The sequence below is a fragment of the Lotus japonicus genome, chromosome 4 (assembly GCF_012489685.1).
Source record: "Lotus japonicus ecotype B-129 chromosome 4, LjGifu_v1.2".
Classification (NCBI taxonomy): Eukaryota; Viridiplantae; Streptophyta; class Magnoliopsida; order Fabales; family Fabaceae; genus Lotus; species Lotus japonicus.
The window spans coordinates 83,193,211-83,210,860 of NC_080044.1; the positions used below are offsets into that span (position 1 = coordinate 83,193,211).

The window sequence follows — 17,650 nt, forward strand, 5'->3', positions numbered from 1 at the left end:
GGTTGATCAATGATGATTGGATTTCTCTGTTTGCTTTGTTCAGTTATATTATGTAGCTTGCAGCATTCAGCTCTAAAAAAATGTTCAATGTTGGCTCCTTAGATGGCAATTCAAGTGAATTGGTATCACTATGAATTCATGGCTCACTCACTAGGAATAACCTCAAACAACATTGGGATTGTCGGCAGGAAGCTGACTCGTTTGGTAACGGAGAATAAGACATTTTAACCATCTGAGTATTTTTCTCATTTTGGTGGGGTGCATGATGAGGTTGGAGTAGTAATATAGCTAGGGAATTTGGTGTATATGCTTGATCTCTTCTTGAGGAATACGTGTGCATAGTAAAATAATTAAACATTTGATTTTTGTCTTTATACGTTAGGTTTTTTTTTTTGAAACATTTATATGTTAGGTAATTCTAATTAAGAATTGTTAATAGATTTGAAAATGTAACCACTCTAAACGTTTGATTTTAGACATTAATTAGGTAGTGCATGTATGAAATTTTCTTACAACTAGTTTTGAAACCAAAATCAATTCTAGATGAAAAACTTATTGTGGCAGGATTAATTCTGATAAAAGATAAACTCATTCAAACATGTTAAGCCTTCATTCACCTTGTTGGTGATAACTAATAATTACGAATTTTTGTCCGCGGTGTGTATTAAGGGTTCTCATAGTCGATAGTCAAAGCTTAATCCTTTTTTTAAAATGAAAAAGATTACTGAAGTTGGTATGAGGTCCACGACCACGAGAAAATCATTTTTTTCATATACATGACAAATGTTCAAACTTTTAACACTTGATAGAAAACTTAATGTGTCAAACTATCTACTATTTATTTGTCCCTGAATGATAGCTCAAGTGGTAAAGAGTTATGGGACATTAGATTTGAGTAGGGAAGGTCTAGAGATTAATCCTTGGAGGGTGCAATTTATCTTTCCGATGTAAAAAAAAACTATCTACTATCTATGCTAGGATGTTCTGGTTGATAATATAACTCCCTCTCTCTTATACAAAGACAATGACGCGCATATGCATGCACGGCCAAATTCAAAATATTTAGTAACAAGGTAGGAGAATAATATAAACACTTACGCAACAAATCCTTGACCTTATATATATAGTTTAATTTTGTGCTTGCCAGTATATATATTGATATTGAGAAGTCAACATATATTAGGTAGCAAATTGTGGGACTAGGATATAATATCATATGTAATTGAAGGGTACCGTGTGTGCGACGCATGTCTGAATTTCTCTGCACCAATCTATATATATATATGTAAAGGAGACTTGAACTTTTTTGCATTGATTATCACCTTTGTATTAAATACATTAGATAATAAAATACAAAACTAAAAAATAACTACATTTACTTTATTATTCATTATCTTAATTAATAATTGTCAAACCTTTCAATTTCCAAATTAAAAAAAACTTTTCAATATCCCATATTTTAAAATAATTTTTAATAGTGATTAAATTTTAACTATTAATTATAAATTGAAGACAAATTTTGAATAATAATAATTTAAATTGACTAACTTTACATTAATAAAAATATATAGTAAAATAAATTTTACGTTATAACCAATTGTAAAAAATTTCAAACTCTTATATATTAAAATTAAAATTAAAATTTTAATTTTAATTATAATCATAGGTTGATGAATTTTAAAAATTAACCAACAAAACTTATTACTACATTTTACGTATAAATAAAAAATTAAGTGCTAAAGTTAGATACAAAAATAACACGAATTAATCTTTTAAATAAAAATAAACATGTTAAATATTGAAATTAGTTAATGGTTGAATGCTTTTTGTAAATATATATTTTGGAATTTACTTTTTTTTCGAAAGAGAAATATATATATATATATATATATATATATATATATAATATTAGAGTGTTGAGAAATATCTCCTCTCAATATGGGTACAATAACATAGGAATTTACTTTTAAAATCTGAAATGATTATGCATGTTGTTTAAATTGACTATAATGTAGTTTTGTGTTATTTTAAAAAATAATTTTAAATTAATTTGTGATTTTTTTTAATATTGATAGTAATAAATGTTTTTTGAACGTAATGATAGTAATAAATTATTGATGAATATTTTATGTTATTAACTATATTATTAACTATTAATTGTCAACTTTTCATTTTCTTATACAAAAGAAAAATTTATTATGTAGTACTTAAAAATAGTTAGAATATTAACTATCAATCATAAATTGGGAGAAAAAAAAATTAAGAAACATATTTATATGTAGACAATATTAATAATTTAAATTAAATAATAGTAAATATAAAATTTATTAATGAACAATCTAGAAAAATAGTTTCAAAATTAAATGAATGTCTCTGGAAGATATTTACTATTAAATATACTGCATGTGTGTATTATTTGAAAAACATAGTAGTAAAAATATTTTCTCAAGTTTTCTTATGTTATTAATAATATTTTCTTTTTCAATTTTTTTTATATTTCAGTAATATCGTTTATTTACATAAAGAGAATTCGAATACCAAGGTATCCCCACAGCCGATAGCCGTGAGATTAATCTCTCGCCCAAAAAAAAAAAAGAATTCGAATACAAGTAATTTAATGCATCAAAAAAACTGTAATCCTATCTATTTCGATGTCTAAACACAATAATTTTTTCTGTTATATTTATATTTAAGAAATATTTTAATATTTATTATTTATATAATTACACTATAGTAATTTTCATATAATATTAAAAAATATCGTAAATAAATCCGTGCAACGCACGGGTATAATATCTAGTTAGATAGTTATTTTCATTTCTCTTCTCAATTCTGATTTCATAATGAAATTCTAATTAGATGTTTGCGTTGTTACCCGGCCCAGGAGACATGCTATCTTCAACAAGGGACTCCTAAGTCCTAACCAATAGCAATGTACTAATTACAATCACTAAAATGGGCTTATTGTCTCTCCAACGAAACGGTCCGAAATTGACAAAAAAAAATAGTTTATCTTCCAAGTTTGTCAGGATTTGTTAGTATGCTGCTCTTTTGATTGGTCTGTTGTAGTCATAATTATATGAGCTACTGAGTTGTAATCCAAGGTTTTGCATTTCCTATGATGTACTCTCTCCTCTCCATTTCTAATTATAAGATCTCTTAAAATGAATTGGTGTTCCTTAATAGTTAATATAAGACTCCTACTCATTTACCAAAAGTTATTATTCTTTTTCATTTTTGTCCATTGCATTCATTAAGAGAGATTAGCTCAAGTGGTAAGAGTTATGAGACATAGGGGTTTAGTGTGATGAAGGGTGAAGAGTCCAGGATTCGTATCTTAAGGAAGGACTAATTCACTAACATTACTAACAACTAACATTTGCCTATAAAAAAAATTTAAAGAGACAGTAGGATACAATTAATAAAATGATGTAAGAGATAAGGGTAAATATGGTGGATTGTTTAACTTTTTTAAAACCAATGCATTAATTAATCTCACTACATGTTTTCTTAATAAGCGTTATTGTCCCAAATGAGTTTTGTAATTAGGAACGAAGAGAGTATTTAAGTGTGATCCATATAACAATCATTTTAGAATGAAGGGAGTAATTATTTTTAACTTCTTGAAAATCCAACTTCATTTTATCTCTTAATCATGATTTTTTTAGTTCACTTTTTTTACCGGTGTTCACCAAAGATAACAGTGACTAATCGTCTTTTGCTAATACTTACACTAATTAAGTGGTAAATGGTTGACCACATAATGTATTCTATATGCTTGATCGAATCTTCAAATTTATGATTAAGAGATGAGGTGAACAACTACCACAGCACACCTTGTGATTTTTTGTAGTTCACTTCATTCTATATATAAAGTTGTAGGTAATATATTAGTACTCTTCTCATAGTAATGTCATGTAATTAAAAGAGAATGTACAAAATAACATTTGTTAAACAAACTCAGCGCACCTTAAACCTCTAGGGCCCTCACATGCACAATCCCTATGGCAGTGGAGCAGTGTCTCAACATGATTACCATTTGCAAATCAAAGAAGCTTCACATTTATATGATGAAGAACTAACGCAAAAGGGAGGGCTTCATGTCAGCGTTGCTAAGCAAAGGCCTTCATTTTTTTCAGAACCTCACAAATTTCCATAGCCAAGCCCATGATGGGACCATTTGCTTATTATTATACGAACCAAATAAGAACTGGCCAAATTTCCACTCTAAACATGTAAATCGTCGACCTCTCGGTCCTTAGTGTTATGATAAGACAACAGTAACTCCCGAACAACGTGAGGAAGCAGTGTACACAGTGAGAAAACATCACAAGTTCCTTGTTGAAACAAATCTCCAATGCAAAGCTGCGTGTCAAAGATATGAACATATATATGAAACTTGTAAATAAAGAGAACCATGATCAATCCAATCATCATGGCACACCATAGTCAATAATATATATAGTTTGGTGTAGTAGTCCCATTCATAACTGTTAGTGATTAGTTGAGTCGGAAATTGATCAAGTGATCGGTCCATTTGAAGGAAAGAAACAGGTTCAAAATTTATTAGATTTTTTTTTTTGAAATTTTGTTTATTAAAAAGTCATTATTATTCAAATAAAGATCTACTATATATATATATCAAGTTAGAACATGGACTATTATTTTTATCTTTTCTTATTTATTTTTCATCTAATAAAAAAATAATATGATTCTGATGTATAAAAAAAGAATAATATGATTATTTTATGTCAATTTTGATTTAACTTAATTTCCTAGTATTTTAATACAATATTATATTTAAAAATATATAATAATTCTCACCAGTTCAACGTTGAAACAAAAAACATGAATAATGATAATTGGTTCAACTACCGATCCGATTTTTAAAACATTGGTACCACTGTTTTTATAGAAGTTGTATGTTTGTAAGACAAAAGCTTGAAATATTTGATGTACTTCTAAATAGATTTGGACAATCTAATGTCACATGATACTTCATGTATCTCTTTCACAAATACATACAACCTCCACTTATTTAATACAACAACCATGGAAATAGAGACAAAAATTCATCTAGACAACATCATGTAACATTTTGACAATGACAGAATCTTAATCTAGTGCTAAATATATTCCTTACTAAGGTAATGCCAAGAACACAGTTTCAGAGCAGCCCTATTATTTAAAACTTCTGATTCAGTGTGTAAAATTAGAACACTGCAGACATGGATCAAAGAGTAGATCAAACAGGACCTCTACGGTCTCCCTTGATTCAAATCTTGGGGCAAGATGGAATAAGAGTCGATAATGATAGCAAGAAGAGTATAGTAGAACTAGAAAGAAGAGATGTTTTTGAAGAAGTTAAGAAGCAGTTATGGCTGGCAGGGCCTTTGGTATCAGCAGGTCTGCTGAACTTTTGCATACAGATCATATCTGTTATGTTTGTGGGCCATCTAGGTGAGCTGCCTCTGGCTGGTGCTTCAATGGCCACTTCTTTTGCTTCTGTCACTGGTATTAGCTTGTTGGTGAGTGTTTTTGTTGTGCTTCCCTATTGCTTTTATCTTTGGATCTCTAAATTCCCTTGTATCAAGTTAGATTCTTTGTTTTATGTTGTTGGTTAGATGAGAAATGGAAATTTTATGGTGTTTAGTAATTTATTTGCAATGAAGCTTAAAATAGTTTCTGATGTATTAACTTAGTGCGTGTTCAGATACTGGTATTGTAATGTGAATAGACTTCTAACTCAATCTGTAATAAGAGTTTCTAAGATGGATTAACTTAGTGTGTGTTCAGATACTGGTTGATTGTAATGTGAATAGACTTCTAACTCAATCTGTAATAAGAGTTTCTAACACTTTTTGTTTTGAAGTGCGTGTAAAAGAGATATCCAAACACACCCTTATGGAGCAAAAGAGTGTAAGGTATCAGAGGCAATATGAAGAAGAAGATAACATAATCAAGAGAGAGAGTTCTGTGAGAACTTGTGATTTTTGAAATGACCAGAAGATCATTATTAAACTGCGGAGTTTCAACTTGCAAGTCATTATTTATGACAAGAGGATGCAAACTATATTTGAACAAATAGACTTTTAAAAAACTCAAATGAATAACAGAAATGTCTAACTAATTCTGACAGAATAAACTGACTAACTAACTTTAGTTTCTCTACAATCAGAACCTTTCTAGTTTTTAACTTCCATGCCATAATATGACTGAGTCAATATAATTAGTTCAAAATAAAGTTGTTGACCATTGCCAACATTATAGTAAACTGTTGTATGTTATAAGCTGTTAGATATGAGACTTTTCTATCTATAAATACCTCATTAGGAATGATAGCCTAGTAGTTATAATGACTTAATAGCTAATAATGAATTTGCTTTATGTATTGGTAAAGGTAAACATTATTTGCTTAGTAGCTTATTACTTTTGCTCTGCAAGACCTTTTCATATAGTCTATCATTTATGTACAAAAGCTTGTAAGCTATCAATGAAATACTCGTAACAATTTATACTTTATACATAAGCTTGTAATTTTCTCTCTTCACTTGTAAGTCTGCTACCCGCGTGCGTTTACTCACTTTTCTTAACACAAACTTATTGTTGGTTTTTTATTAGGACAGCTGGGAATGGCCAGTGCCTTGGATACCTTTTGTGGGCAGTCATATGGAGCAAAGCAGCACAGAATGTTAGGCATACACATGCAAAGGGCCATGCTCACTCTTGTGATTGTCAGCATACCCTTAGCAATCATTTGGGCAAACACAAGGTCCATTCTGGTTTTCTTTGGCCAAGATCCTGAAATATCTGCAGAAGCAGGGAAATATGCTCAGTTAATGGTTCCAAGCCTTTTTGCCTATGGTCTTCTTCAATGTCTAAACAGATTCTTACAAACACAAAATATTGTATTGCCAACTATGTTCAGCTCTGGAGTTACTACTTTGCTACATCTTGTTGTGTGTTGGATTTTGGTATTCAAATGCGGTTTAGGGAGTAGAGGAGCTGCCATAGCAAATTCTATATCTTATTCGGTGAATGTTTTGATACTATCACTCTATGTCAAGTTTTCTCCTTTGTGTGCAAAAACTTGGACAGGGTTTTCAAAAGAGGCACTGCATAACATTCCCTCTTTTCTGAGACTGGCCATTCCTTCAGCTATTATGGTTTGGTATTCCCATTCTCTAATATTTCAAGAGTAGCTAGTATAAATGACCATGATTTACTCGGATTCAGATTCTCTCCGGCCTCTCCTGTCTCTCCGGCCAACAGATCATCATAAACTCTTTTATTTGATAAGGCTATTTTCAATTTAGATTAATCTTAACCACTGATTGCGAGAATCAATGGCTATGATTATGCAGGAGAGACATTGAGATGCTGCAGTGGATCCAAACACGATTTACACTATGAATTCAGTTTGAGATCCTAATGATGTTTGAAATTTTTGTCTCCAACTTTGCTGAACAGCTTGGAAATGTGGTCATTTGAAATGATGGTTCTCCTATCTGGTCTTCTACCAAATCCAAAGTTGGAAACATCAGTGCTTTCTATCTGGTTAGTTTCATATTTGAGATATTTTTCAAAATTCTTATATCAGCTAGGAGGTACCAAACACACTTAACTTTAAGTATCATTATTTTGACCAATACAATATGGTTTTCTCAGCTTGAATACAGCAGAAACTGTTTGGATGATCCCCTTCGGTTTCAGTGCAGCTGTGAGGTAAGTAGTGCTTATCATATTTTAGAATTCTGCAGCAATCTTTCTGTTTTCTGACTAAGTGTGTGTTTGCTTCCACTTTTAGTAACCTTAGAGTCAACTCTCATTGACCATAATCACTTTTAGGTGGTTATATAGATGTTTGGCAATCGATATGTCAAAATCAATTCTGTGAGAAGTTGGAGAGATTAGCTTCTGTGTGGATACAATCAATTGTGAAATTTCATAACTCAATTTCACAACACTACTCTAGAGAAATAATTTTTCTCATAAATGTATTATAACATAAACTAATTCAATTTCAACTCACTTTTACCCTAATTAATTTTACTAGAATAAACTTTATCTAAAATCAATTCTCACAACGCTAATAATTTACCTGCTTGATTCTTTGCAGCACTCGCATATCAAATGAACTAGGAGGTGGTCATCCTTTGGCTGCAAATTTAGCAGTGTATATTGTGTTAGTATTGGCCCTCATCGAGGGAAGCTTGGTTGGAACTGTGATGATACTAATGCGCTATATTTGGGCCTACGCCTATAGTAATGAAGCAGAAGTGGTCGAATATGTAGCAATCATGTTGCCAATTCTTGCAGTATCCAACTTCTTGGATGGATTTCAGTGTGTACTTTCAGGTTTTTTCTTCTTTCTTCTTTTTTCTCATCTTGAATTTATGAAATAGCTACATGTTTTGAAGTAATCTTCAACTGGTTAAATCTAATTTATGCAGGCACAGTTAGAGGATGTGGTCGGCAGAAAATTGGTGCATTCATCAATTTAGGCTCTTATTATCTAGTTGGGATTCCATCAGCTATCCTGCTAGCTTTTGTATTGAATATTGGAGGGAAGGTAAAAGAAGTCTATCATTTGAAGCATAGCAACATGACATGCACTAGTAATTGTATTGAAACAATTATCTCAAAACTCAATGCACATGTTCAACTTTCATGTGTTAAAATTCAACTTTAATTTTTATTAGAATAATGAATTACGCGTAGATCAAACTTCAGACTACTTGGTGACAAATACTCTTATACTATATCATGTACTATCTGAAAAGTTTAAAATGTTTAGCAAAGATAAATAAATGATTTTATATTATATTTCAAACCTTGTCATTTTCACAAAGTTTGCAACAATTTGAATTGTTTTTATCTGCTAAAAATAATTATACAGGGGCTCTGGCTGGGGATCATTTGTGCACTCATTGTTCAAGTATTATCTCTATTGATCATCACCTTACGTACTGATTGGGAGCAAGAGGTGAATTTTTGTCTTTTTTGTTTTAATCTTCCTTCCTTTGAATTTTGTGATGCTGTTTTTATCTTTTTCTGAAATTTTGTTTCTTATTCAGGCAAAGAAGGCTAGTGAAAGAGTTTATGATTCTATAATAGCAGAGAATGCAGTCTCTTGAAGCTAGCTGTGATGATGTGTTCAGAACAAATACAAAAGAAAATAGAACGGTGACGGTGCTGACAATGATCAACAGAGTAACACTACTTGTACACATGCACGGATGGATCATGTCATGCTCCTATCTTTCCAGTTGATAAATGATAAGCATGCGTTTTGAACAAAGGGGAAAGGAAATGGTGGTTTCAAATCAGGCGCAATTCTACTTCTATTTCATGGGAAAATTATTTTTAAAAAGGCTTAATTGCATTTTTGGTCCCCCAACTATGACTTTTTTGCGAAAATCGTCCCTGAACTTTAAAATTAGCCAAAAACGACCCTAAAGTTTACACCCGGTTGCAAAATTAATTTTCCGTTTAATTCCGTCTAAAACTTGATGTAGGCCCTATTAAACAAGATGTAGGGGCTAGTTTCTAATTCACTAGCCTTAAGCGTAGGAGTTGGACCACAAATAATTCAGAAACATGAAAGTTGTCTTACTTGTCTCACAACATAGGACCAAAATAAGGAGTCCCACATGAGAGCGATGCTTAGACTCATTTTTGACATCACTTGCGGCGGTCAAGGGAAGGTTTTCTTACATCACTTACGTACTTTGAGAATTGATATGGTGTTATGAGAAATCCTCTCTCAAAGGGTTAGTGTAACGATTGCCTCTAGCCATCACCTCATATGACCAACCTTCATAAGCAAGTCTGAAGGGTTTAGTGAAATCCTACTACAATAATTAGTCCAAGTAGTAAGTAGGCCCTATTATTTTGGTTGAGCTCGGCCCTAATAATACACGCTTTGTCGCGGCAATTAAACCACCCATGTCATTGTTGTCGTAACTACCACCAATGTCGTCAACACCAACATTGTGACCACTACTGTAACATCCCAATTTTTTAACATAATTTATTATTATAAATATAAAATTGTATCATTTAACCTTTAAAAGAATTTGGTAAATCTTAAATTTATATAAATAATAAGTATATTGTTGGTCTTGTGATATGTTAATATGAGTAGTAAGAAGCTTTTTAGAATTATTTTAGAAATTCTTATATAGAAGATAGAAGTTATATTCCTAAAAGTACAAGTGATTAAAATATCAAGATACATAACACTAAAATATAGTGTCAAATAAAATATATGTATGCTAAGAAAGACATCATTATATTTTTACCATTTTACAAAGAGAAGCAACGTGTGTGATTTTTAGTGATTTATTGATATAGATAAAATATATTAAAAATTAATAATATCATATTATCTTCATCTTTTCAAAACAAAGAAGCCACGTGGTGGCAAATAATTATTTACTACCTAAATATCTATAGTTTTACAAAATATCTTTGATTAAATATAAGTAAAAATCATAAGATGCCAAGTGGGTGGATAGGTGGCCTTGTAATCATTAGTTCAAAACAAATATCTCTAGTTAAATTAATGTAGAAGGAAACGTGGATATATGGTGCATGATTGCACCGACTAGAAACTTGCCTATAAATAGGCTTAAGAAGGAGGGGGATACCATCAGCAATCTCACAAGAAGATTGGTGTGTGAGTGCAATGAGAGATGAGAGAAATCAAATAGATATCAAGTTGGTTAAAAAATAATGAGAGAGAGAGGGAGTCACGTAAAAGAAAGAAAATGAGAGTAAGGAAGAAGAAAAGAAGAAGGAGGGTGAAAAGATGAAAGAAAGGGAACGATTAAATTAGTAAGGTGATAACTTTATCTACTCCCTTTTAATTTTAATCACTCTACCAGCCTAATTTGTCTTAACCATATATATACTCTACTTTAGTTTTATGATCACATCTACTCTCTTTTATCAATCTCAACTTTACTTAATTATCTTAATTATGTCCACTTCATTAATTAGAACTACTCTCTTTTGATAAGTCTATTCCTTTTTAGTTTTAAGTTTCTGTTTTATATTTCTAACATTAACTTTTATTAATATGATTTGTTATTATATTCCTATGCCTTGAAATGGTCGGCTTTGCCGCCTCTCTCTAATAACTTAAAAGTTCAGCTTATTACTATTTAGTTGTTTTACCTGAAATGAAAATGGTCATAGACGATTTCTCCGTTGTTTTAGTTTTATTCCATATTTTAAAGTTTGTACAATCCCAATTTAATTTATATGATAATATTTAAGAGATCGTGTAACATTGCGGGGCAAACCTGGTGACCTTTAAGACGACCAGTATAGGCAAATCCCAAATGTTATGTTAAGAACAACACTGCAGGGCAAACCTGGATACTCAAAGGTCGGATCCAGTTGAAAGGCAAATCCTGGGTGTTAAGACATAAATATGAAATGTTAATTAAAACACTTTAAGTGAAATGATCCTCCAGCAGTTGAGGTGATCTAGTTGCATAGTTCCTGGAACACAGGTTCCTAGGCAGGGGAACGCCCTTGCATTCGGACAAAGCTCTAAGCCGCAGTTGGAATATGCAAAAGTGGTCGAAGGGCCAAGAAAAATAAGTGATAACAATGAATTCAAGAATGACCTTTAATTTGAAAGAGATTTAACTATGTTATTTTCATTGGTGAAGCTAGTAGTTATTTTTGAAATGTTTACCGCTGATATAACTACTTAATTTACGTTTATGTAAGTTTTTCTTGTTTTTGGAGTGGATATTGTTATCACTGAGAATTGTAAAATTTTCATTCCTTTACTTTCATGTTTTTTTTTCAGAAAAAGAAAGCAACTTGCTTGAGACATTTCAGATAGTAGACAGGAGTATTTGTCATGTACGCAGGATCATAAGTAGTTAGTTAGAGACACGTCAGGTAGTCGGATCATGGTCACAATATAGGTCACCACGTGTATAAGGAGTCCTTAAATTATTTTCATGACTCTGATAATGTAGTTTTGAAAGAATTATTAAAAATAAATTTATTTGTCCACTCAATTTTTAGTATTTAAGTATTTCAACACAATTATGATTCTTTCTTTTTACACGTAAATTTAAATATGTTACTTTATAGTGTATAAAATTAGGGGTGTTACAACTACCGTCTCAGAGCCACCGCAACCACCAACTGGTGAGATGTAAGCGGTGATGGTGGCGGCGACGGGGTAATGGCAGCAAAGGTGGAGGTAGTAAAGGCGGAGCTGGTGATAGTGGTGTTGTTGACGATGGTGGTTGTGGGAGCATTAGCGTTCTCTATGCAGTGTAGAATTATTTTACACAAATACTCAATAGATTGTCGCCACATTAAAAATTAAAAATGAAATTTGATAAAAATAAAAATAAAACATAACTACTAATCCTAGATGACCGCAATGATTAAATAACAGCGAAAATAATTTACTCAACCAGTACGTCAAAATTAAACTCATTTCAGTTATTAATAGTAAATTAGATGCATATACAAGAACTATGGAGTAAATCATAAATTGTTACCGTTAGGTGAATTTTCTTAATTATCTTATCACCCACAATTGTCCTCTTTTGCTTCAATCGGTAACTTGAGCTGGAATCAAGTGTTAAGAAAGGGCACTGAATATTTCATTTGAGAGTTTAGCAAGTGATTTCACCATAAAATATACTGAATCATGAAAAAGCTGCATGGGTATTATTGAATTTAACCAGAAGTGGAAATGTTAGCATCAGTCAATATTGATGGCTTGTTCAGCTAGCAGGTAAAAACAAACCACATGCGTCTTTGTTTCTTCCATGTGCCTCTTATTACATTGTTGGTGTTCACCCCTTTTAACTAGTTACATCTGAAAGTACCATTTATTTCATTATTTATCGGATTTTCAAAAGCGTGTATTTTCAAGATACTGAGTTTTACCCTTTATAACTAGTTACATCTTAAAATCCGGTTGTGTGTTTTTTACTTTTTTAACATACTAAAATTTAAAACCTAATAGTGTGTTTACAATCTGTATATTTATTTATATATATATATATATATATATAAATAAAGCACACTTGAGTTTTTGCATTCATTAAATGCATTAAACAATAAAGTTCTCATACCTTTATATTAAATACATTAAAAAAATCTTAAAAAATTAAAAAATTAGTATTATAAAAAACTATTCAAATACTTATATTAAATAACAACATTCATAAACATAGAATTTACTTGAGTTTTGCATTTAAAAAATATTAAAAATTAAAATTAATAATAAAATAATATTTTAAATCACATTAATAAATAATAATTTTTCTTAGTAAAATTTATATTACAAAATGATAAAAAAACTGAAAAAAAATTGTATATTCAAAAACTATTCAACTAATTACATTAAATAACAACATTCATTAACTTAAAATTAACTTTTAAGAAAAACTAAAATTTTCTGAAGTTTTTCATTTCAAAAATATTAAAAATTAAAAATGTTTAATAAAATAATATTTTTTAATAAATAATTTAGATAAAATAGTTTCAAAATTAAAAAATGCCACTAAAAGGTATTTAATATGAACTATAACATATACTTTTTTATGGGTAAACGCCTAGCCATAATGTACGATGGCACGAATGATGTTGCCTAGTACTAGATTGCAGTCCAGATCAATGCGCGCTAGCCTTCAAGTAGAGTTTTAGGTGGTTGGTTTGGTTAGGGGGTTTTGCGGGCTTTTTGGCTGTCCCTAGCCTTTGGGTTTTTAGGCTTTTATTTTTTCTTTGTTGCTTTGCTGATCTGGCTGGTGCTTTGGGTGAGTTTGGGTTGTTACTAACTTTGTTATTATTTGATCCCTTTTTATGAGGGTTGTAAATCCTGGACATTTCCTCATCAATCAATATATATTTTGCTTTCAAAAAAAATTATCTATGATATATTAGCAAAAGAATACTCGAGGAAGCACAATAGAAAAAAAATAATAATGGCCCAAGTTGTATAAATTTTTGTTGTGAGCGACTTATCCACTTAACGTGGTCGTAGAGTCTTAAGGGGTTAATCTCATGGCTATCAACTGTGATGAAACATTTGGTAACCAAATAAGTTGAATAAATTTAATTTCACTAGATAATATATTTTTTTAATAAGATAATATTCTATGCTATTTAAGTTGTAAATTATTATAATTCAAAAAATTAAATTTTTTTTTTTGGTCTTGTGTCTTGACAGGTTACAATAAATGACTTTCCCGGTAAAAAAAAAAATGATATTAAAATTTTGAGTAAATTACAATCCACTACCTTGAGGTTTCCTTATATGACACTAAGCTCCAAACTTACTTAAATATTACACTCCACCCCACCCACTATTAATTACCTGCAAATTTATTTACCAATTCATTTTACCAATATTTTCCTGCGAATTTTTCTTCAAATTTGAGTGATTTTTTTGCAAAACTATACCTGCAAGTAATTCCACAAACAATTAGTGCAATTCCATTCTTTCCTACTATTTTTTTTAGTCTTTCCTTCTTCTTTATATTCTTTTAACATCATCCTTAAAAAAAACATAATGAATGCACTTGTGGGAAGAAGTTTGCAGACCACAATGCAATGCTGCTTCATCCCGCTGAACACATCAAAGCTGGAAGTCCAAGGCTAAGAACTTTAGCCGATCTACCAATGAAGCTATATTATTTATAGGGTTAATTGTAAGACCCTCCCTAATCCCCATATAGCAATTTAGCATAAATACATGTAGGGATCATATGACTTGAAAATGGGGGCCGGGAAGGAAGACTTGAAGCATACTCTGATTAATATTATTATATAGGCTAAAAAGAATTTGTTGCCCCTGATGTATCACGAATGTGCAAAAGTCATCCCGACTCTATTTTTGTCGACGTTTGTACCCTCAATGTTTTGAAAAAGTACAGCGAATACCCCTCCGTTAGATTGACGTTAAGAAACTAATGGAGGGGCTAACGTGGCTTATTCTTTTAATTTCCCATTACTTTCTCAGTTTCCACGTGGATTTTTACAATGAAAACAAAACGAGAAAAGGATTGCACGCTGAACGCACGTGCTAATCCAGTTTCAATTTGGAGATTAGGATACCATAAATCCCTGGACGAATGAGAATGGTAACATTGGGAGGCGTTTCTATGGATGTGGAACGATTTATGAAAATATGAGTATAAGAAAGTATACATATTCCAAATTTGTTGATAGCCAAAAATGTAATAATTATAAGAGGCACATGAAAGAAACAACTTGTTTCTTTTATGGGACAAAAGCATATTTGCATGAGCCATGAGATGAAACCGACTTGTTGTCACTTGTACCTTGTATTTTATATATATAGCAGTGTCTTGTATAATTACTCTCAGGAAGAAGCGAAATAAAAAAAGAGGAAGAAAAGGGATTTGTAATTCTCAAAGTTCTGTTCTTGTTAGCTTGATCAAGGTAATTAATTAATGTGTGGATTCATTTCTTGTACTTTAATTTTTGTCTTCATTTCATTTCCTTTAATCTATGTTATTGATTGCTGTTAGATGGCACCCACCAAGAAGGAAGAGAAGAAGAAGAAAATGGTTATTCAATTCTCTTTCTTAAATTCTCCCTTTTTCCTTCATTTAAATTCATTCAATTTCCTTCCAAGTTCCAACATTTGTTCTTCTTAACTTAAATTGTCCAGGTTGAAGAGAAGGAAAATAATGATCTGGAGGAAGAGAAGAAGAAGAACATCATTCCTTCTGCTTCAACGGGGAAAGGAAAGCCAAAGTTTAGTAAATTTTCTATCTTAAATTCTCCTTTTTTTCTTCATTTAATTTCATTCCAAGTTCCAACATTTATCTCTATTCTTAATTTAAATTGTCCAGATTGAAAGGAAAGGGGAGAGGAATGAATGCATCTGTGGGAAGAAGTTTGCAGACCACAATGAAATGCTTCTTCATGCTCCTGAACACATCAAAGCTGGGAAGTCCAAGGCTAAGAACTTTAGCCGATCTACCTATGAAGCTATATTATTTATAGGGTTAATTGTAAGACCCTCCCTAATCCCTATATAGCAATATAGCAATTTAGCATAAATACATGTAGGGATCATATGACTTGAAAATGAGGGCCGGGAAGGAAGACTTGAAGCATACTCTAATTAATATTATTATATAGAATAAAAAGAATTTGTTGCCCCTAATGTATCACGAATGTGCAAAAGTCATCCCGACTCTATTTTTGTCGACGTTTGTACCTCAATGTTTTGAAAAAGTGCAGCGAATACCCCTCCGTCAGATTGACGTTAAGAAACTAATGGAGATGCTGATGTGGCTTATTCTTTTAATTTCCCTTTACTTTCTTAGTTTTCACGTGGATTTTTACAATGAAAACAAAACGAGAAAAGGATTGCACGCTGAACGCACGTGCTAATCCAGTTTCAATTTGGAGATTAGGATTCTATAAATCCCTGGGCGAATGAGAATGGTAACATTGGGAGGCGTTTCTATGGATGTGGAACGATTTATGAAAATATGAGTATAAGAAAGTATACATATTCCAAATTTGTTGATAGCCAAAAATGTAATAATTATAAGAGGCACATGAAAGAAACAACTTGTTTCTTTTATGGGACAAAAGCATATTTGCATGAGCCATGAGATGAAACCGACTTGTTGTCACTTGTACCTTGTATTTTATATATATAGCAGTGTCTTGTATAATTACTCTCAGGAAGAAGCGAAATAAAAAAGGAGGAAGAAAAGGGATTTGTAACTCTCAAAGTTTTGTTCTTGTTAGCTTGATCAAGGTAATTAATTAATGTGTTGTTTGATTTCTTGTACTTTAATTTTTGTCTTCATTTCATTTCATTTCCTTTAATCTATGTTATTGATTGTTGTTAGATGGCACCCACCAAGAAGGAAGAGAAGCAGAAGAACATGGTTATTCAATTCTCTTTCTTAAATTCTCCTTCATTTAAATTCATTCAATTTCCTTCCAAGTTCCAACATTTGTTCTTCTTAACTTAAATTGTCTAGGTTGAAGAGAAGGAAAAGAATGATCTGGAGGAAGAGAAGAAGAAGAACATCATTCCTTCTGCTTCAACAGGGAAAGGAAAGCCAAAGTTTAGTAAATTTTCAATCTTAAATTCTCCTTTTTTTCTTCATTTAATTTCATTCCAAGTTCCAACATTTATCTCTATTCTTAATTTAAATTGTCCAGATTGAAAGGAAAGGGGAGAGGAATGAATGCATCTGTGGGAAGAAGTTTGCATACCACAATGCAATGCTTCTTCATGCTCCTGAACACATCAAAGCTGGGAAGTCCAAGGCTAAGAACTTTAGCCGATCTACCAATGAAGCTATATTATTTATAGGGTTAATTGTAATACCATCCCTAATCCCTATATAGCAATTTAGCATAAATACATGTAGGGATCATATGACTTGAAAATGAGGGCCGGGAAGGAAGACTTGAAGCATACTCTGATTAATATTATTATATAGGCTAAAAAGAATTTGTTGCCCCTGATGTATCACGAATGTGCAAAAGTCATCCCGACTCTATTTTTGTCGACGTTTGTACCCTCAATGTTTTGAAAAAGTACAGCGAATACCCCTTCGTCAGATTGACGTTAAGAAACTAATGGAGGGGCTGACGTGGCTTA

At 31.5% G+C, this 17,650-nt stretch overlaps 1 protein-coding gene and 1 long non-coding RNA gene across 3 annotated transcripts; both read left to right on the top strand.

Annotated features, from left to right (window-relative positions):
* Nucleotides 1-5,180: 5,180 nt before the first annotated feature.
* LOC130714529 (protein DETOXIFICATION 16-like) lies at nucleotides 5,181-9,329 on the top strand. Of its 2 annotated transcripts, none has more exons than XM_057564437.1 (8): nucleotides 5,181-5,528; nucleotides 6,627-7,171; nucleotides 7,471-7,557; nucleotides 7,669-7,725; nucleotides 8,120-8,358; nucleotides 8,454-8,572; nucleotides 8,900-8,986; nucleotides 9,078-9,329. In XM_057564437.1, the coding sequence occupies exons 1-8, from the start codon at nucleotides 5,229-5,231 to the stop codon at nucleotides 9,135-9,137; spliced, it is 1,494 nt and encodes a 497-aa protein (XP_057420420.1). In that variant the 5' UTR covers nucleotides 5,181-5,228; the 3' UTR covers nucleotides 9,138-9,329. The 2 variants fall into 2 exon arrangements, with proteins under 2 accessions (XP_057420420.1, XP_057420421.1); XM_057564438.1 differs by having other exon boundaries at nucleotides 5,388-5,528; nucleotides 6,622-7,171.
* Nucleotides 9,330-13,530: 4,201 nt separating this feature from the next.
* Nucleotides 13,531-17,033, top strand: LOC130713987 (uncharacterized). The gene is made up of 4 exons (XR_009011098.1): nucleotides 13,531-15,453; nucleotides 15,543-15,581; nucleotides 15,686-15,771; nucleotides 15,870-17,033. It is a non-coding gene; the product is annotated as an uncharacterized LOC130713987 (long non-coding RNA).
* The last annotated feature ends 617 nt before the right edge of the window (nucleotides 17,034-17,650 follow it).